Source organism: Corapipo altera, unplaced genomic scaffold, assembly GCF_003945725.1.
Source record: "Corapipo altera isolate COAL_440 unplaced genomic scaffold, ASM394572v1 22b, whole genome shotgun sequence".
In the NCBI taxonomy this organism is placed as follows: domain Eukaryota; kingdom Metazoa; phylum Chordata; class Aves; order Passeriformes; family Pipridae; genus Corapipo; species Corapipo altera.
The window spans coordinates 29,963,512-29,985,959 of NW_020884876.1; the positions used below are offsets into that span (position 1 = coordinate 29,963,512).

Genomic DNA, 22,448 nt, shown 5'->3' on the forward strand with positions numbered 1-22,448 from the left:
TTATTTCCAGGTGCAAGAACACACTTAAGTGAAAAGGTTCCTGTTGAGTCCCTGGTGTGATGCAGTGCTGCATTAGCACCTTCACCCCCATCTTGTCTGCGGTGAACCCACTGGCTGGCATTCGAGATCTAAGACATGGGAAACACGTAGGGAGTTCAGTTCAGTCATCAGTCTTGGAAGGTGCGTGGTATCTCCAAGAAGGGACAAGTGTCTCGATGTTGGATTTGTATTGATCTTTGTAAAATTTCGCTTGGGAATAATACTGAGTTGCCTAGTAAGACTTAGATTAGATTAAGTGCCTGATGAAACTATCTCCCCAGGCTTCCTCCATAGCCAGTGGGAAGAAGTAGATTTCTTTAAAGACAAATAACTGAAACGGGGTTCCTTGTAATATATTGAGCCAGTTCCACATACTTAGGCTAGATGCTGCCTTCTGGGTTTTTAAGGAACATATCTTTTCCATTGATTAGGAAGAGAACATGCAGAAATGAGACATTTAAACTAAAGTTTGTCCTAGAGACTACACTGCTGTCTTATCTTAAGATGCTGCTGGTGGATGATGAAGGTGAGCATTTACTGTGTTAGTGCAAAAAGATAAAGTATATTTTGAAAATAATTGTTTTCGTCTCCAAAAGAAAGAATACTCAAAAGACAGTAGTGTGTGTGGGAATGCATGGATATGAGAGTTACTGGAAGCACAACATTGCAAACTTCTGACAAGGAAAAGCAAAATCATTTTTTAAAGTTGTATTTTTATGGGCACTTTGGGAATTTGTGTCTAAATGTGTTGGTAGAGTTAAGAACAAACAAAATAAATTAGAAGAATTTGAGTTCAGTGGCGAAATCTGTATGACTCAAGCTCCCAAGTGCCTATTAAAATAATTTTTAGTTTACTCATCACTTCTTTCAAGAAAGTTTGAAAATTAGCTCTGCATAGTTTTTGGTGTAGAATGCAGAGAGTTGCAGTTTGGAATTGCAATCGGCGTTTCTAATATTAAACGAAAACATACATCGTAAAAGCTGTGTAGTTTTTGCCACAACTGATCTCTGCTCCTAAGATGGCATAGAAAGGATGTAATGGTTTTTGTAAGGTACAAGGGCTGTACCTTACGAAGGTAAAGGGTGGAATCACATCATTCCATCGCAGAAGACTGAGAAAGGCAGAGTTCACTGGAGGTGAAAACCCAAGGGCTCTTGAAGCCGTTTATGAGTGTAACCAGCCCAGCAGTTGTGACACATGCTGAAATAAATGCTCATGTGGCAAAAGAGGCAGTGAAAGCAAGATTTGACACTTAACAAATGAGTAATGCATTGTTTAAAGATCCGAATAGGTCAGAATTATGCATGTAGATTTTATTTAGGCTAAGTTTCACAGTGTGGTAATTCAACTATGTATTTCATCAGGTCTTGGTCTGTTCAACATAGTTTGTGATTGTGGTCCAGACACAAAGATTGTGAGGAACAGTTCAAATACCCTTTTCTCCTGTGCTAATGGATGCAGTCTTAAATTGCTGGAACTGTGACCATCTGTATCAACAAAGATTTGATAGAGTGAGGAAAAACTTGCAGCACTAAACTTTGGGCGTTGGGTTTGGCCAGCTGGTTGGCCAAGTTTCCAGAGAGAGATCCTCAGAACGCAGCTCAGAGCTCTGGAGTAGGGCTGCCTGAAGTCTACTTGGCAAGGGCTGTCTGGCTACTGGCTGCAGGCAGCCCCAGGAGAGGGTAGCTGCAGAAATTAAATATCAGCAGGCGGCTGAAGCGAACACTCCTCTTGCTTTGCGTTGTTTGTTCCGAGCAGTGTATGGGGTGTTTCTCCGCGACAAGGAAAGAAGGTTTAGCATTCAACTTGTCAGAAATTACACTGCTTAAGCAGGAATATCTGAGATTTTTCTGTCACAAATTCACACTCGTGTCTAAAATTAATGTTGGAGTCTGTGTAGTTAAGGCACAGTGTCAGAGAAGATGAAACCCATCTGCTGATAGTGAAGGATTACTTTTTGTGAGGTATTTTTAGTGACATTTTAGCTATTTAAGCATATTATCTCCTACTGCATAACTAAAACTGTTTAACAGTTGAATAAATCATGCAGAAATAAATCTTGCTGTTTGGTCACTTTCCAGACATTTAGACTTCATTTTAATTCTCTTAATTTCATTCTGTTTCTCTATCTCATGTAGGAAAACATGTAATGTAATGATATCTGATTTCCTAAACTTTCAGCCCTTACTGCTTTTATCCACTCCCTCCCCTGCTTCCTTACTTGCTGTTTGACAGACTGCACTACTGCTTTTCTAATGAAAGGTTATCTTGTGCTTTCTGTATTTCTAATGAACAGAAGAAGGGAAAAAATGGCTATTTGCATTCCTTGTAATGAAGTGTAGTGTAAGATATAGGAAGATGTAAAGGGCAAGGTCAAACAGCTCAGAAGAAGATTTGAGATTTAATTCACTGTTTTCTTCCAGCTTGGATTGTTCAGATTTATTGTGATGGAAGGCAAAGGTCAAGTATATTGAGAAATACAGCCCTTGAAGAACAATGAGCATGAAGGAACATAAAAAGTTGTCTTTTCTGTCGCTGGGGTAATCTGTGTGGAGTATTAACACTTGCAGTGTGGTTACTCTTAGAGGAAGTTATTGTCCATTGACCTAAATTTCAGCCTCAGTAGAGACACAGCTTTAGTTATGGCCTGCTGTGTGGTCTCTTCTCAGCTCTCACAGCTTGTGCTGGAAAGGAGAGGACCAGCTGGGTTTTCTCTCCTCTTCTCTGTTCTCTTGGAGCTGGGTATCAGAGGGGCTGCTGCACTCGTCCTGTCCTTTGGGATTGTAAGACATGAGATCTACCAGTTAGAGTAAGCAGAGGATCCATTTGCACCCATTTTTTGCAGCGATCTCTCAAAGAATGGTCTGAACCTGTGACCTCCATCATTCAAGCCCTCATTAACTTGCTTGTGCTTCATTCCAGCAGAGATTAAGCATGTTGTGAGGGATTGCTCCATCCCCCCAAAAGTGGCTGGCAAATGCAGGTAACCAGTTAGAGTTAGATGCAGTTATTTATGTATGATGAGTACGTAACAGAAATTACCTGAAGGGTTGCACAAGAAAGTATTAGGTATGGAGGAAAAGTGTATTGTCTTTAGATACAGAGAAAATGGTAGATCATCTGTAGGGTAGCTGTAGGTATTTCAGAGGTGCTGAACTTGTAAGAATTAAAATCTAGTCTGAAGTTATGCATGACTATCTTACCTTGGTTTCTAGCAGCCTTGGAGCCTACAGAGGTTGGGTATATGAAGTTGAAGTGAAAGCAGAGGGGCTGAACTAGAACTCCTCAGTGAGTAATATTGGCCTTTGAAACATTATATGAGTGGGCTTCGTTTTCAGGAAGTGCAGTCCCAATCCTGCATCAGTCTTAAAAACAAATGTGCATCCAGGATCAATGTTGTTTAAACACTGATTATTGCAAAGTGGAACATGCAACCATAACCTTTCTTGCAGGGTTTATGTAGATTTTAAATACTGCATTTTCCAGCAGGGTAAAGGAATTGTTGTTTTCTGTAAGAATTCAGTATGCTACACCCTACAATGCCAGTTTAAAGCATCAAACATAATAAAGGAAGGCCATAAATGTTCTCATACATAATCATATTAAATACTTATGAGTACTTGCCTCCTCTTTGGAAATTGAGTAAGGAACTATATTGCCAAGGCTTTCTGAGATATATTTTGTGTTTTCTTCTGTTTCTTTTCTGTTGTGTACTTAGTTTTGTCATCTGGGGCCCATTGAATGACCTTTATGTAAAATAAACTGAAGATTGCTAAAGATGTATTGCTCTCTTCATAAGTGGAGGGGTGTTCTGGACAAATTCCATCTCAAGCCTTCTGTTCTCATAGTGAACGCCCACTCCTTTAAATTTGTCTTTTATCATCTGTCCTGTGTCAGGTGTTATGATATTTTCTATTTCATCTCTTGAATGAAATAGTGATTATTTCAATAGGAAATGCTCTGTTGTTTTGGTTTTGCGTTGGGTGTTTTTGTTTTTTGGGGTTTTTGCTGTAAAAGCTCCATTAAAGTCAGTTACTGCTGTGGGTTGAAAATGCTTGTCCTTCTGATCTTAACTGAGGATTGGCAATAAAGCATACACCCAGAATTTAAGTGGAGGACCAGTGTCACAGGAAAAACTACAATTGAATATCCTGAGTTGGAAGGGTTCCATGAGGATCATGGAGTTCAATTCCTGTCTCCATACAGGGCAACCTGAAAATTAAACTGTGTGTCTAAGTATGTTGTCCAAATGCTTCTTGAGCACCAACAGCCTTGGGAGCCTTGTTTCAGTGCTCAGCCACCCTCTTAGTGAAGAACTTTTTCCTGATATGCACCAAACAAAATGGTGTTTTAGTTCAGCAATACAACTGAAATGCAATTACAAGGGGTGTTTTTGAAGAGCTGCTGCTTAGAAATGTTTGGAGATGAGAGCAATGTACTTTGAGAGTGGATGTTAGGCTGTGGGCTGCCCTTTGTCCCCCTTTGTGTAGGTTTCACTCTTTAAGATACCTACTCTCACTGTAATAAATGGATAAAAAATGGAACTTTTGCTGAAGCTAAAGATATTGCATATAAATGAAGACAGTCTACTCTATCTGCTCTGTGTTACCTGAAGTTTGTGTTATGCATCTGCTGCAAATAATGCTTAGGCACCTGAATCTGATACAGAAAATTATCCAAAACAGATTTTAACAGGCAGGCAGGTAGATGCCTCAAAATTGACTCTCCAGTACCTCAGAAGCTAAAATGCTTCTTTAAAATCTCGGTAGTGTCATCTGTCATTTCATTTCATCCAGACCGGTGAGACATAAGCCTGTAAATGCTGCAGAGCATGTAAATGAGTCACACAGATGGAGATGAACACGTGTCTCAGGTTAGCAATGCTTTATCTCTGGGTACCTGTTAGGCTCCGATCTTGTACTATAGTCTGCAGACATGAATATGGACCTGTTTTCAGATGTGCCAGTTTGTGGTCCAGTGTGTTAGGACAAATCACTTTCATCAGCTGAAGTACAGGGATGGGTTGTGGCCACGAGGTCACGTCTTTTGCAGACAGAGTAATGTCTGTCTAGAGGGACAGAATAGACTGTCTGAAGTTGCAACTTCTAAATGTTACAGCAGCTCTGCTCTCAAAGTCTTCAGTTGCACTTGTTGAAGGACTCATGGGCATCTGAGGTACTAACAGAAATGTTTTGTGAGGGCTGGAGAAACAAAAAACCCATGAAGTGTTCCCTGTCCTTTGAGTCCCTTCATTTCTGGCTGGATTCCCTAGGAGAATGGTAAGGTGACTTTGTGGAGCTCCTCTACAAAAGGTACTGTACAAACAGCAGAAGTAGGAGTCAGAGGATATAGCCCACGGTGGTTGTAAAATAGGATTACAGTGCTGTCATTCCATGCAAGCTACTTCTGCAAAGCCACTTAGGGAAATGGTAATATGCATGTCAGACAGGGTAGGGTCAAACACTATTGGGAATTCCTAACGAGATGGACCCTTTCACATAGAAATCTCTGCTTCTCAGTTGTGACAGGGAGCTGTCAGCAGTTGTTGCCTGGGGAAATCAGTTCAGTGATCTCAGTTCAGTTTATTACAGACGGATAACAACATCCCAAGTCCTCCTGGCCCCTGTTTCTGCTAGAAGCAAGTTTCCCAGTGTGGTGGATGATGACAGAGCCTTGTAGTGATGCCTGTTTTGTGTCAGATGTAGAAATATTGGTGTGTGTTACTGCATCACTCTCAGTAGAGTCTGGAGATTCGCTGTCTCATAAGCCTACTCTGCATTTAGCCTGTTACAGCTTGTTTACAGAGATTCTGATGTAAATTCATTTAACTAATGCATGAAATGTAAGTAATTCTTTCACAGTGAGTTAATCTGACCCTACGTCACTTTAGCTCTGGGTAAGAGTTGTGACACAGAGCCTTGATGTGGCTTAACACATTTAAGACTAGCTTTCCTGAGCATCGCTATGGAAGGAGACATGCACATGGTCTGGGAGAACACAAGGAACATGTGAGCATGGATCTGCATGGACAGGAGCTGCATGGAGCTGCAGTGGGTGGGCCAGGAGCCAGGCATGCTTTCAGGACATTGTGCAGAAGTGTGAAATACTACTGAGTATTTTGAATTGAAGAGCTAATAACTTGATCCTATTCCCAGTTAATATTTTCACTTTCAGTACTACTGCTTTTTCAGCTTTTAAGTGGCTTCATCAGTAATTTGGATCTTGAATATCCTGTAAATCTTTTGGTATTAATGTACCTTTGCCTTTGGCCCTGCTTAACTGAGTCAGACGCTGTTAATGCTGGTGCCTGGTTTAGAAAAGGCATGTTTTTTCCAAATAATTAATATGTACTGAGCCACTGTGCTTTGCACACAGATTGTTCAGAGCGCCTTCTGGGAAGAACAAGGTGTCCAAGGAATCAGGAGGGTAGAGAATTTGCTTCTTGCTCTGCCTGTGCTGTGTATCTGTCCATGACTTTGCAAGCTACCGTGACAGCTCAGTGAGAGTTTTCCAGCTCAAATCACTAAGATAGACCTGAATTTATCAACAGATTTTCTTCTAGAAATAACCACAGAAATTGCCTGTTTATGTCTTCCTTCTAGAAAACGTGTTTCTGGTAGTGAAGCTCATGTTTCTGGTGCTACTACTGAAGTGGTTCCTACATCTGTGGCTATAAGGGGATCAAGTCCCGCTATTCAGGATTTTGTATCTGGAGTAAATTGTGTGCCTAACTCTCTAAACAACACAGTTGTAATGCCTAATTAACATGAAAATAGACATAAAAGAACCGTGACTATGAACACAGTTTTGCTGTGATGTTTTAACAGGATCCTCACAAAAGAACTTGTAAAATTTGCAAGGAGTAGGATGTGCATCAGGAAGGTGGTGAGAGAATACCTTCTCAAAGGAGTGGGTTTTTCTAGTCAGTTGAAGTGGCATTTGTAGATGCAAACTTTTCAGACTAAGAAGAGCTAAAGTAAGATACTGGTTTTTTACATAAATTTTCAGAAAAGTCTAGCTAGACTGGTGGATCATGCAGTGTGGCAACAGATGGAGTTTAATTTGTATAAATAGGCAGGGTGGTGCATGCTTGTAACATAAACTTGATATCTTCAGCTCAGCATATATTTATTGCAAGGAAAATGTCACCATGGAGAGCTCAAAGAGTATAATAGTCCTTACCATGATGGAAGTCTAATAAACAGCAATTAAATGAAAAATAATGAAACTTTGTAAAATATGTCTATTTAAGTGGCAGAGAGATGGCAGTGAATAAAATATAGTACATTGCCCTTAAAATAAATCAAGCCATACTGCTTTGCTTAGTTATGTTCAGACAGAGGTGTTAAAAATGACTAAAGCCATGAGCTTTAGCCTTGTGTTCTGCATATCTCTCCATACATGTACAGAATTGTTCAGAATAAGATGTTAGACTTTTCACAGATTTGATTTAGTAAAGTTTAACTGACAAGGTAATGTGGGGAAGGGAGGGCAAGAAAGCCATGGAATTATTCAGAAATGAAATACTGTTTCTATGCTTTCTGGGAACTTTGTAGACTGGCCTGTTTTGCAATCAGAGATTTTTGATGTTAGCTGTTCTCGGTAGGGAGGTGTTGGCTGTAGTTCCCAGCAGATGCAGTTTAGGGAAGGGTTCTGCTATCTGGAGTCTTTATTTTGACTTCCATATGCTCTAGTTCATTTCCAGTCCTTTTCCTGGAAATGAGGTTCACAGGGATGCCAGGCTTCTTGTTGTACCCTATTTTGGAGAAACAAATCAGGAAGGTAAGAGTCAGGATTTGCCTGAACTAGCAAGCAAGCAAGCTCTGCACTATACCAAGTGTGGAGCACATCATGTAGCATGGAAAGAGGGGTTTCCTTAAATCAGGATTGTTGCATGGGCGTATTGGTAACATACACTTTTCTTCAGGCCAGTTAGTAAGTTTTAGTGAATGTGACATTCTTTGAGTTGAATTGACCTGAGTATACATGCACATCTGTCAATACCAGTTGTCCTATTTTTTCTTTGTTTAGTCAGAGGCCAGGTTCCACCCTGATGAAATCAGTCAATCAGCTGAGACTGACACATTTTTTACAGTTGCCAGTGTTCTACAGTGTAAAATAATGCGATCCTTTAAAATTCAGGTCCTACTACTCTAGCATGTATTAAATGTTGAAATGATAGCGGTAAAGATTCTCTTCTGGAGTTTACAAAGATGTACTCTGCTGTAGTGGGATCCTCTCCCTGTTGACATATAGATGTACTACAGAGAATAAAGTATTGAGAAGGATCAGCAGCATGCAGCCCTTACAAAAATGCACTTTTTGATGGCAAATTTCTGGGAGCATCTGCTTTCAGAGTCTGCTTGTTGAAATGCACAGCTGGCACCAATAAACTACAGTTGCAGTTTTACAGTAGGTAGTTATTTATAAATTTTAATTCATTGGTTGTAGTAAACAATGGTTTGCTTTCAAGTTACATCCCTGTAAAATAGCTCAGATGGCATTTGTTTAGCTTTTGGGGATTTGGGTTATGTTTTCCTCTCGTATAACCGCTAGTTGTCCTCAGCCAAAAGATACTTGAAGCTTTATTTTGTTTCTGGTTTTTGCTCCTCTGCTTCTTCCCTTTAAATCTTTTGTGTTTCTTTACTCCTGGTCTGCAGTCTGCCGCTTTATAAGGTCCTTAAAAAATTTACATCCATGCAGCCACTTCATGGCTTATTGAGAGGAGAGTGTGTCTGCTGGAAGTACTGTACAATAAGAAATACTGGATGATTGGAGAAGTATTTTGAATGCTGAAGAAGATTCTTCAGAGATTTCACTTTGCATTTAAACAGAATTTAAGTTGGGTTTGGGAAGCGAAGTCCAATAAAAAATTTAGAAAGCCTATGTTCCAGCAGATGATCGTTAGAAGCTTCAACAAATTTTATCCCCTGTTTTGAGTAATATGGTTTTTTTACTACATGAGAGAGTTGTGTGAAACACATAAGGAGGGCAAAGGAGCATAGACTGGAATACAACACTTCTTCCAAATCAGTATCTTATAATTTCTGTGTGCCTTTAAGGTCTGTGGCAAGCAATTCCTGGTTGCAAAGGGGCCTGTTTTAAGAAACCAAGAAGCTGCTTCTTCAGCAGCCATGTAGTTGGTTATTCTCCCGGAAAGTGGAAGTAAGGAACCACTTCTTGTATTAATCTTGTAGGCTGTTCTGCAGAAGGCACCCTCCATCTCTGTATTTTAAAAAGCCCTTTGAGTTATGAACCTACTTTTGAAAGAAATGCCAACTCAGACATTATCTTAGAAAATGTTATGTACAGCATTGGGTCATCTGAATGCAGAGATCTTGCTTCACTTTTAGTGTTTTGCTTAGAATGTGGGTATTCTTAATTTTTTCACTCATCCTGTGACAACCTTTGAGGTTATCACAAACCAGAGCATCTAAATGCCTCATGCTGTCTATTGCAGTCATGAAACTGAACTTACAGCAGGGTTGGTGGTAACCCATTTGGTGGTTGTCTCAATTAGATCTCTACCTAGATTCTTTGGAGTGGGTAGTTAGGCCAACAGGTTGGGTATTTTGTATCAATAAGGGTATTGTTACCAACATAGGCACAATCCTCCTTTCCAAGACGGAGTTTCCTGTGCCTGCTAGCCAGCCTGTATCCACAACTGAAATGTTATAAAGACTCTGTGCAGGAACTCTTGTATGTTGAGTCCCTATAACACTCTGCTTTATCTTCTGTCCAATTTTAGTGTACCCTCTGGATTTGAAGGTATAAAAGAACAAGAGATCTGCAACAAGATAATGACAAAAATGCTGGAAAATTACAATACCTTGTTTGAACTGGAAGGCTTGAAGAAGGATGAAGAAAAGCCTGTATGTGAAGAGCTAGCAAGAATAATTTTGGTAAAAGTGAGTATCTCTAATATTTCATTTTCTTACAGCAATTTCATAATTCAGGCTTATTGCAGGCTTCAAAACATAAATGTTTAGATAAGTGGGAGACAGGCACTGTTGTAATAGTGTTCTGTGTTATTGATTGGTATGCAGTTTACAAATTGATTCTGCTGATAGGCTAATTTTCATTACTAGTCTGGAAGTTCATTCTATTAAACATCTTTTTGCTTTGTTAGCTGAGCACTGTTATTTATTTAGAAAATATATTCACTAAAATTTAAATGTTTTTTAAATGAGGAGGCAGAATAATTCTAGGAAGTGTTCAAGGTTTCTGACATGGTGATCATTTATGGTGCACTTCAGTGATTATGAACTTCCATACTTTAGGACAGTATGAGGTCTCTAGCCTTTGCCACTATGAAGTCTACTTGTCTCAAACATGTACCTGAGTTTAAAAGTCGTATGTTCTGACTCAGAATGGCCATTCCTGAGAGCACTTGAAGAGAAGCATTAAATAAAAGTTACTATTCAAAGAAAGTACATTGGAGCTCTTAAAGAAAAGTTATGTAATTTGGAGATAGAATGGCTGGTAGCCTTCCACTGTCTTCCTTAATTTATGTTACGGAAGTCACAGTAACTTTTGGGTAATGAAAATGGTCTGCCTGGCCATTTGATGTTTAGCAGCAGATGGTCACTTCAGCAACAAAAACAGGTAAAGAACATACTTCTAAAAATTGAACACAGAAGAAAGGGTTCAGATATACCTCCTCCTTCAAGCCTCTCCCAGTTGCAAAAGTCAAGGTAGTCTTTCACTTCTAAGGACTTATTGGCAATTGGTGATGCACCAAGGTGGAAATCTGGGAGATTTCCCACAGCTGTTCAGAGATATGAGCTATCAAAGTACATGGTGATAACCAGAATTACTTTAACAAAATATCCTAAAAGGTATAGTTACCCATATGAGATGGAAAGTGTTGCCCATCTCTTTGCCTCAGGAGACAGGTGATTGCCTGAGAGGAATAAGCTGTGCCTGAACAAAAGGGCTTGCACTGTGTTTGCATCTTTGGATCTTGTAGATATTTTCAAAATTCAGTTTGCAGTCAGCTGCAAAAGTTTTACCTTGTTCCTTGCCCATCTAATGTGGGTGGGAAATTTTCTAGTTAAATCAAGGCAAATACTCAAAAACAAGAAATACAATCATCTAACTTCATGGAGCAAAGGTACTAAGAAGTTTTTGTTGAAATTTGTCAGGTGGCGCTACTAAAGGATGCTTTTTACCATTCTCAAAGGTTACATTTTTTGTATCCTAGCAGATACCCCCTATCCTTGCCAGTTTGTATAATAGAGATGGTGCACTTGAAGAGAAATCCAAGTGGTAACAAATGAGATTCAGCAGAGAAAAGTGATTACCAGTTTGCTATTTTATGAGCCATTACATACAATAGAAGCCAGCTGGTGTCTCTGTCATAAAAGAACAAATGCCTCAGAGAATTATTTGGCCTGACTTGTGTCATAGTGTCCAGCAAATAACAAACCATTTGTAAGCAAAGTTGCTGCTTCTGGAAAAGCCATTGATACATCTACAGGTAACTGGATAGAAATTTGCCAAGTAATCCTATTGAAAGCAGTGAAAAATGTAGGATGTTCAGGACAATGCTTTCATAGACTGAGACCCTGTTGATTTTAAGAGTGTTGCATTCAAATATGAACCATGGTGGGATGGGAGAGCAGATGGCAAGGAAAGTGAAGAAAAGTAGGATCTGTCCTTTACCAAACTCAGCTACATTTATCTAAATGGCTTTTTTAGTTTTTATGTTGTGATCAGCAGGAGGGTGAGGAGAGATTTAGATAACCTCATTCACTCCCTCGTGGCGTATTCTGTCATCCCTTCCCACAAATCCTTACTTGCCAGCATTTCACCCTGAGTCACTACACTGCTACCTTTCCTATAATTGCCTTCACTCTCACTCCTTTCTCACTTTTCCATATTGACATTTTTCTCTGAATTCCCACAGCCCTGTCCCACTACTCTTCCTGTACTCAAACTTGATAGCCCTTCGTTCCCAGTCCAGGGAAAAGGCTGGCAGTCTGTAGTGAAGTGCAAAAGCTCCAGCACTCTTGATACACAGCCTTCCATCACCTCCAGTCACTCTGCACATTCGAGGTAACCCCTCCACAGCTTGTATTTCTTTGCCATCCTTTCCTTTACGTTCTTGACTGTGGAGATAACTTTTCCTCTAGGTTAGTACAGTGGCTTCAGTAATGTGACCTGCCTTATGTGTTCTTCTAGGTGGGTAGTTTGGGGCTAGGGCTTATTGAGACACTTCTCCTAGACAACCATGAATTCCTCCTTTCGGTTGGAATGCTGGTGTTATCCTTACCCAAAGGTAAGGTTCCCAAAAAGGGGATGGAGGTACTTATAGGAAGAAATCAGTTTTTACATTGTGTTAAGAGTTTAACCTTGTGATGGTCAAAGCCATCAGTGCTGATCCAGGTGTTTCTTGACTAAGAGTTTGGAAAGAGCATCTATAAGCATGAAAAATCATACACGAGGATAAGAATGCCAAAAATTTGGAGAAGTACTAACTTGAATCAAAATTTGAAGCACAATGACAGTGGTTTAAAAAATAAGGAAAGACATCAAAAAGTACATTAAACAATGTACTTCTCTCCTTGCTCTAGTATGCTTTTGTAGCTTACTGCATTGCAAAATTAGCCCTGCTTTTTCTTATCTCTTTTTCATGCCTTCATACCTTTACTTTGGTGCTGAAATTTCAACTGGAAAAACAGGAACCTACCTTTAATTAGTGTCTGAAGATATTGTAGGAATATTATTTCTCCCTGTAGTCTTGGGCTGTTCTTGAGGTGGCTTAAATGCCTGTTGCTTCACATCATCCATTCTTAATAACCTTTTTTGAAGTCTACATCAACCCTAAATCATTAATTTAGAGCAAATACCCAAAAATAGGGAACTAGTGGCTCATTCTATTCCATCCCAAGATGGGAATGTCATGTCGCAGTCATCTTCCCAGACTTGCATGACTCCTGACGCTTCATGGTCTGGATATCTTTTTTTCCACACTTTGGTTATAAAATCAGTGGATTTTTAAAAGCAAGAAATACTGCTCTTTTAAAATGAAAACACAGATATGTGGGTCATTAGATAAAGTCATGAAAGCATCAAGCTTCTCTTGGACCAGTCTGTTGGAAAGGAAAAACAGCTCCAGTGGAGCAAGTTGTCTACTATGTTAGTCATAGCTATGGGGAATCCACAATGCTACAGACTTCTAGAAGGATCAAGTGCATTTCAATCAGGTACAGACTGCGGCAGCTTAAAGAAAATATGTGTTAAGGAGGCCAGAAGTTAATAAATGTTACAGATGGGAAAAAGAGACATGATTCTGTAGGGCTACTGGTAGTTGAACTACCATTCTTGCTGCATATGTGCACTCCCCGACTCCATGACTGAGTGGGCTCCCTCAAAATAAGTCCTCCTTCCCTGTCACCTCAGAGCTCTGGCCCCATGGTTACACACTCAGCAACACACAAGAGCAATCTCTCATTTACGTCAGGAAAAAAGGCATCCATTTCTAATCTATGTTACACTGCCCTGGCTAAGCCTACAGGATCTAGATAGTTTACTTTATTCTTCTTTCATGTCTGGGACCATTTTAGCATCGTGTTAATGGTTGGCTTTCAGTACTGGATTAATTCTTTCCCATCAGCAAACAGCAGGAACTGATCTCGTTTGGAAATCCTTTCTGAAGATCTCAACAAACATTTCCGTTTTGTGCAAGTATCCCTGTATTTGCCCAGGTCACATGAGTTTGCTCCTGCCTGGGCTAGGGAGCACCAAAGGGTGGGAGTGGGTTCACATGGGAGATGTGGAGATGGGTGGGAAGTACATGAGGAGAGGGAGCACCTGTGGAAGTCTGTCTGCCATTTTCTGTTTAGTATTTCTTCAGCTAGAATTCGTTTTGCAGTTGTCCACCCGTGAGCAGATGGACATGTTTATAGTAAGGGTATATAGTGATTCAGCCAGAATGACATTTTAAAATGTGAGCTGACAGGAAATGAGCAATATGAGATTTGTAGGTGAAAGTTTATAAGCCTCCAAACTCTTCACCTATAGCAGATTCAGTCTGGAGTGAGGAGGATGGTTGTGTTTATGCCATGATTCAGAAAGGCAAGCGAAAAAAACCCTGAACAATTCTCATGTAATTTTGAAAGAGCTTTCCAAAGAGCACTGCTGTTTTTGACAACTCTGTATATGTATTATTAAAACAGAATGTTTCTGCTCTTGAAATTCATTAAAGCATTCGCAAGATTATAAATCTGTCACTTGTGGTGTTACTAAATGCAATCCTGAATATTTACACAAATATGTTAATGCTAAACTCTATAAAGTAATAAATTATTATACCAATACTTCTATAGCTAGAATGTCAACAGTAATATTTTCATTTTAACACATTATGAGAATAAATTTGCCAAGATTTAGGTCATATAAAGGAAACACAGACACATAACAAATGTCTTTCTCCTGCTGTCCATATTTCTAGTATACTATAAATTTTTTTAATACAGCTGACTAATTTTGCAGTTGAGATGGTTAGGAGCTTTGTTTTTTTCTCTCTCACAGTTTTTTCTTGAAACAAATGCTCATTGATATTATCATAGTCCCTTGATAATACCACACAGCTAAAATATAGAGATAATAAGATCCATATGTGTATGTATGGCCTGGTCTGTACTTGCACATGTTTTATTTGAAATGTTTTCATTTATTATCTGTTATTAATTTGAGTTTATTTGGGGTTTATTTGTTTTGTTTTGTTTTGATTTTTTTGTTGGGTTTGTTGTTTGGGGGTTTTTTTGGGAGGGTGAGGTGATGCAACATTGTGATTTAGCACTTGGGAGTACAACAAGCCAGTACAACATCCTATTTCAAAAGGGAAAGTCAGCACGAAGAAATGAGGTACAGTAAAATAAACATGTCAGTCTCTGTACTAGCCAGCTGTTTCTGAGCATCCTTGCTATACCCATGGGGAAAAAGGGAGGTTAGCAAGAGGATGAGAATTTTTCTACTAAGACAAATCTCTCAATTCCTGCTGTTTAGATTCCCCAGTGTTTATTCTGCTTCTCATTAATTAGTCATTCAGTTAATCAGGTTACACAAAATGATCAGCATTATTCCCTCTGTTTAGATCAGTAATCAGTGCTGTCTTTGTAACAAGGACACATTGCAGGCAGTTGGAACTGATCCAAAGTGAAGAAGTGTAAGACATTTTTCAGCCTGTGGCATTTAATTCTCACTGACCTCTGCCATTAGCTTCATCTGTAGTACTTTCAAGGTGGGAGCTTCAAAAGGAGCCAGAACTAAATTAATTCTTTTGCCCTTATTAAGTGCAGTGAAATGCTCATTGACTTCAGTATAAGTCCAATGCATTTTTGAAAAGCCCTCCTGTGAGTACTGTGAAGATCACAGTTTGTCCAGGAGAAGGTGGTTGGTACACCCTGGTGAGCCTGTAACATTTCTGGTGTTCCAAAACTTACTTGTCATAAAGTGGGCTCAGGGCAGTCTAAGAGCAACAGGAGCGAGCATGTGATGCAAGGGGCACAAGGGTCCAGACTCTCTTAATGTGTCTGAATATGTGTGCTCTTGAAAATCTGATATATCCAGTAGATCCCAGCAGCATTTGACCTTAACTGGAAGCAGTGAACATCTCAGTTTCACTGTTAAGAAAGGGGTCTGTTCTCTGTGTGCTGGGAATCTTACACTAGTAACTAGAACAATATAGAGATACTCAGGACTTCCTAATTTACTGCAAATCAGATATACCTTTTAAAAGTAACATTGCTGAATTCCATGCGTGAAGAACTTTTTTGCTTGTGAATATTTTGATTTTTAGATCTGAAATGCAGTTTAGCTTTTCCAAGGCTGAGTTTAAGCAACTGTAATGTGAGATACAGGTCTGGAGAGCCTGGATTTCTCCCATAGCTAGGTCTGCTTTTTCTGTTTTATGAATAACATTACAGTAAATAGATGAGTCAGACTCCAATTTTCAAAATTGCAAGGTAGAATAAAATGTTCCCCTGGAACTGCTCTGAGCTCTGTTGTTACTGAATACATGCACATACACACACACACACACACAGAGTTAGGTAAACCCAGCAAGAGAGCAATTGGCTTGTGTCACTTTGTAGATGTTTGATTTGGTTTTTTGATTTTAAGTTCTGCTGCAGGCCCCTTATTTGTACCTCAGCCATGAGAAGCTGAGGTGTGGTCATTATACCATTGCATGACACCTTAACCCTGCCATAGGATGATGGCAGCTGGTTTTGACTGGGGTTGAGTTAATTTTCTTCATAGTAGCTAGTATGGGGTGGTTTGGATTTGTACTGCAAACACTGTTGATAATTTGGGGATGGTTTTATTCCAAATTGTGGGGATGGGCATGGAAGGTGAATAGTTTCCCTCAGTGAGGTCTTTGTAACCTTTTACAAATTCTGGAATTGTGTTTGATCCCGGCATTGCCAGTTCAAATTTTGCAGCATTCAGTAGCCAGTCCTTCTGGGTGGCTGGAGGCAGATTTTTCTCTTCCTCCAAGAAAATACCATGATATTCCGCAGATGGAGCTGGGAGCACTGGGGTATATCACGGGATTATTACTATGTTTGTCATTTCCTTTTCTATATTGCAGTCCTCTCTAAAAATAATGGATTTCCACATTTCTCTCTTGCTTACGTATAACAATTCATGACCTTTGTGTGTGTTTTATGACCATAAGTGCAGTAGGTTAAGGTTGTATTGATGCAAAACAGAATAACCTTTAGCTATTTATTAAGAGATATGGTCTCAGGTAAAAGGTCATATATATAAATAGTCTTGGGAGAACAAAAGGAAATGAAAGGTGAACTGAATAGGGTATTAGTTTTATATTGAAAAGCAGTGATGCGGTTTTTTTGCAAACTGTGAGATTTTGCTTTTTATCACTTTTGTCTGAAACAGCTTTGCTGAATTCTGGTTATTAAAGTATAGTGTAAATGATGGCAAGGTAGAACAGCAGATAGGAAGAAGCTGACCTGGTATCTGTGTGCTAAAAACAAGCAAGGCAAAAACCCCATATATAAATACTAGCTGTTTCAATCTTCATTACATGGTTTGTATGTCAGCTTTACTGACATTGTTCCCCCTTCTAACAAGAATGTTTTCATCACCTTCTGGGTATAAAATGGAAAGTATACCTGATACATTGTGAAGAAATTTTTTTTTCCAATTTCTCTTCACATTAAATCATTTTCTGTATTTTTCCTGAAGGTACCTGTGCCACTGAATGATGACTCTGTGAACTGATACCTGAATAAAAATTTAGTTATTCCATCCAGTTAACGTGCATGAAAATACCTGTGACCATATGAATTAGAAAATGCCTTTGAAGATCGCCATGCCATTGGCTATACAGTTTTGTCTTAGAAATAATAGGTTATTTGATACTTCGTGTGTCTTTCAGAGCCTTAATCAGCCATGAGCTATTTTGCATGATCACAGAGGGGAGAGATTCCATGTTGTCTTCATCTTGTGAGTAGGAGCAGCTCTGCTGTGGCTCTTTTGGTTCTTCATTGGCACCCTTGACAGCACTGCTTCGTATCACACCTGCGCTGCTGTGCTCCAGGGAACTTAGTACAGGAGACAGCATATTCCCCCTCCAACATCAAATGGAGAGCGAGGAACTCTTAAATTCACTGTTTCTTTTGAACTGGTCCATGCACAACCCTGTTGTACACTTTTGTTGTAGCCTTGGGAAAATTTGCAGGTGTGACCCTGGTGACACCCACCTGAAGCAAAGGCTGCATTGCGCTGTTTCATGGAGTGCTGCTGAGGGAAATGGAATATTCCCTCCTCTGTGGTGTACAGCTGCTGACCCAGTAAAGAGTCAGCTGTTGCAGTCTGTCTCCATGCAATCAGCTAATGCATCATTTCTGCAGTTATTTGCAGCATGGAATCCACTGAATAATCCTCTTAACGGTTGCTCATCATACAGAGGAGTGGCTGTACTGGCTCAGACTTGGGATCCATCTAGCCCAGTGTCCTGCCTCCCACACTGCCCATAAGCAGATGTCCAGGGAAGAGTGAGGACAGGCAGCAAGGTGTTTCCTTCTTTTTTTCTACCAATTGTTGACTATTCTTGGAGGTTTTCCTGCTCTTGAAATGGTTTGTGTATTCACTGATGTACAGAGTAATTGTCTTGTGTCTCTGTTGCATGTGTGTAAGTTTTTTGCTTCCAACATGTCATCTGGAAAAGTGTGCCACAAATTGTTTCCTCTCACGTGAAGAACTGACTCCTTTTGTTTGTTAAAAACATGGCTTTTACTAGTGTCACTTGAAGGTCGCCTGATTTTTTTCCTCTTTTTTTTTTTTTTTTTTTTTTTTTTTTAAATTTTTTTAGCTGAAGGGGATAGTGAACAGTCCATCTTCTCTCTATCACCCATAACCCCTACAAGCTACCATGGTGGTTGTTTGGTTTTTTATCCTAATGAAAAATTACTCTTGGTATTTGCAACCCTAATCACTGCACTGACAACAACTGTTTTTTCTGTCAAAGTCCCTGCATGAAGTCAGTGAGCAGTCACATGTAATAGCTTTCCTCTTTTGGGGCACAAGGCCAAGTACTCTAATGCATTAAATTGGATGACATTTTGGTGAAGTCAGCGGGGCATGTTCTTTATTGTAGAAGAGAATCTGACTCCTTTTTTCTGTAAAAAATCTAATTTGTGCTTTAGTTAAAAAATGTTTCACATTGATTAAGTTCAAGTTTATTTTAATTAAGGTGGTCTTCTACATATTAATAGCTAAAAATAGATTCAAGGCTTTCTTAGCAACATTTAAAACTTGAACTGGGAACCCCACAGGCCAGTTTGCTCTGATTATGCAGTTTGTGAGACCAGAAAGAGATTAATTACTGAATCAAGTAGGAAAGAGAGGATGAGCACAGCAGTAATAATGAGATCGTTCCAAAGATGTCTTGGAATATCAAATTATCAACAAATAAGTTTATTGTTGTCATTTAAATACAGTGCAATGTATAGCTGTTGTTTTTAGTAACTATTTTTCCCTAATTTCTTATTTAAGCAATCATAATCAGATGCATTTAAAGGCTTGTATTACAGTGTGGTAGCATGCTACAAATACAGAAGACTGTAAATTGACTGTGCAGTTCTGGCACTACAGTTGACTGAGGCTGAAACTTGACAGTTTTTATGCCCATTCAACAATTTGTTGAAAAGTATAAAAGCAAGAGCAGTATTCTGTTCTGTTTTGAATTTTGCATCCAAGACAGATAACAGTGTAGGATGCAAGTATGCTGTTTAAATCCCTCTTACTTAATAATGGCAGTGGATAAAGGAACCAGTGTAGTTTATTCTATTTGAAGAAAAAGTATAATGAGTAACTAAAGCTTAACTACTGTAGCAAGTATTTTCTCATTCCACTGAAATGTACAAAAACATTGCCAAGGTTCTCACATAGAGTCAGTAGTGCTAACTATTCAGGATGTGGCAGGCAATGTCTTTTACTGCTAGGTTCTTTCTCAGCCTTTTCTGCTGATGTTAGTCACCTCCCTAAAATTAATTCAAGCATGTAATTGAAAATAAATATGTAATTGAATACTCTCACCCTTCCACAGATAATCCCGGTCGGTCGGTCTGTCCTGGAGAGATGAACATAAAGAGAAATAAGTACAGGAAGGGTAACTGAGTAAGAGACGTTGCTAGGTGTCTTACACCTTGCCTGTGATTTAGTCTCTCCTTTAAGGATGCCTTTGACCTATGGTGTTTATTCATGCAGGATGAAATGAGGAGCTCTGGAGTAGTCAACCTTTATATTAGTGTCAGCACTTTGTGGTATGAAAGGATTATGCTCTTGAAGAATAAATAGGTCGAAGAGTATTCTAGGGATGTTCTAATCTTTCCTAATCATTGAGGTCTCCATAGTTAATTGGTTTAAAACTTTTATTGAGGTGAAGTCTCATGCATTGTAAAATCTGCATTTTGTATGGCTTGTGAAGAATCTGCCAGAGAGAGATTCCTTAGCAATGAAGATTTTTTACTTTCTGAAGGAAGATGACCTGTTTCTTGGGCCAGTATAATTCATCCAATCTAGGTATAAGAATGCTGGGCTGGGATCTGAATGAAGTGAGTTCCTTTCTGGTTTTGGGGGGAATGGACAAGTCAGCTGTTCTTTTTAATGGTTTTTGATAATTGTTAGCATTTGTAGCAGAGTCTTACTTAAGAATCTTATTTGAGGATCAGGAAGCCCAGCTATGTTTAACCTAGAGTTAAAAGATTGTCTAAGGCATGCCCAAGGAAGCTTACAGACTTCTTGAGCTGTTTGAGCAATACAAAAAGTTGTGTAGTTTTGGTATGATGGTAATACATGTTGTGGAAAATAGCAGTCCATTATTTAGCATGGGCCAATGGAAGTTGTTGTTGTTATTATACTATAAGGTTAGGAAGATCTTGAAGTCTCTAAATTTGCCACATATGCAGATGTAGGAGATGACTAGAAGTTTTGCTTTATGCTGATAGACTTCTGACTGGACTATTTGCCAATAAATACTGCTTGTCAAAGTTAGGAAATTAAATGTTCTCTGGCTTTTCCTGTGCTCTTGTCAATTCTTGTGTGAAAATCATTAAAGAAACTTAGTTCAAAACCTGGGATTTGGCAGTGTCCTGTACAGATGCTGACTATTTACTTTGGCCCAAGTACTCTTGATAGTAGAAAATTTTCCTTAGGGGCTTGATGGTGGGACTTGATGCCATCATGAGCAGGTATTCTAGTTTGGGCAGGTTTTGGGGAGTATGAGATGAAGAGGTGGTCACTGGCAGCTCTTGACAGTAAGCTGGGTTTAGGTAATTCTTCAGATACAAATGGTAACAGTAATTGTTGAACACACACAGTTGAGCAAAACAAAGCTTGTTTGTTTTGTATCCAGTATGCTGTACTAGAGGTTGTTGGGGGTTTTTTCCACATGGGAATGAAAAGTATGCAACTGCTAATAAGCCTTACTCCTTAGAACATTCTCTGGAGATCTGTAATGGTTAGAAGAGTGATGCTGAGGTAGTACTTCTGCATGGGATGCATGCTAGTTATTTTATGGCTTCAGGTTCATTTATCCTAGTTGTATAGTAGCTATGTAACTGATTGTAAAGGAAATCAGACTTTAAAGCGCAACAGATTTCATCCCACAGTTTCACAGATTTCACAAGCAGTGCTAAAAATCTCAAGGAATTCTGAAGCTTCAGTAATTCAGAGATGCACAGAAATGCATATAGGTAATTGTGTAATAATACTATTACTATGCAAGTACAAAGGTTGGTGTAATTGCATAATCTTCCTTAACAGAAACACAGACAGACAAGTGCTCTTTAAGACTTTGCAAATGTGACTTGACTTGAAATTTTGTCATTTTTAGTACTCTATGTGGAATACAAGTGCCTGACTTTCACTGGCATTTGAAAATTATGACTTAGTTTTATTGTTTGAATCCCAGTAGCAGACAGTGTTCTGAGAGTAACAGTGTCAGATTTCTGAAGATGAACAGTTATTTAATCTATGCTAGTAGAATTGGGATTTAGTATAACTATAATCAAAAATATCTTGACTTTTTTTTTTTTGATCTACAAGTTCACAGGAAAACAAAATATATTCCAAAATATGCTTAGTCACTGAAGTATGACATATTATTGAAAATGAGCACATATTCTTTCTACTTCTTGGATTTTAAAGGGTAACATCAAACAGATTGCCAGTCCTTCAAGAGCTAATATGCAAGAACAAAACATTGACAGCAGTGGATTCTCAGCTTGAACTGTTTGAGATTCTCATTTTGCTTTGTTTGTTGTAAGTTTTCCAAGTAGCCTAGGAACTTGGGCAGCCTGAGAATGTGACTGTTACGCCTGCTTGATATTTTCTAGTAGCTTTTGTCTTTCAACTTGCATCTTTTGTTTTAATGGTGGTGAGTTCTTCCCCTTGTCTTAATTAACATAAGGATATGCTGTACAGTTAAAAGAAAACAGCTAGTTTATAGGAAGAGTGGTATAATCTTATAGTAATGTTTGCCTTTTAAAAACCAGCATGAATTGAAAGATAATAGGGAATGAACAGGAGATTTGCAAGTGTTGGAATAAACTGTAAATAAAATCTTTTCACAGAGAACCAGAAAAATACACTTGTATGCACTCTGCCCAATGTAAATAAGATCTCTTGCCAGAGCCTATATTGAGCAGACTTCTGGAGGTTAATGTTTAATAGGTTCTTAGCTAGTGCTGCTTTCCATGTTCTCAGTATGTGGATCTCTGCTCCCTTGGAAGCATTATTTTATGCAAACTAAATTAATTTCTATACTGAAACACATCAACCTACATGTGCTGTTGCAGAATCCGTGACGGAACAGTAAATAGTTGCTATCCAAGGGTATTCTGCTTTTAGTTCACTCACTTTTGTTCTCATTTTT

The 22,448-nt window shown here is 39.0% G+C and overlaps 1 protein-coding gene across 7 annotated transcripts in view; it reads left to right on the forward strand.

The window, feature by feature from the left end:
• The window catches only part of FAM13A (family with sequence similarity 13 member A), a 137,766-nt gene that overhangs the window by 28,930 nt on the left and 86,388 nt on the right, over positions 1-22,448 (forward strand). For all 7 annotated transcript variants that reach the window (XM_027636106.1, XM_027636103.1, XM_027636107.1 and 4 more), the window contains one exon: positions 9,789-9,948. In XM_027636106.1, the coding sequence (XP_027491907.1) occupies positions 9,789-9,948 (160 nt within the window). The remainder of the gene's footprint in view (positions 1-9,788; positions 9,949-22,448) is intronic.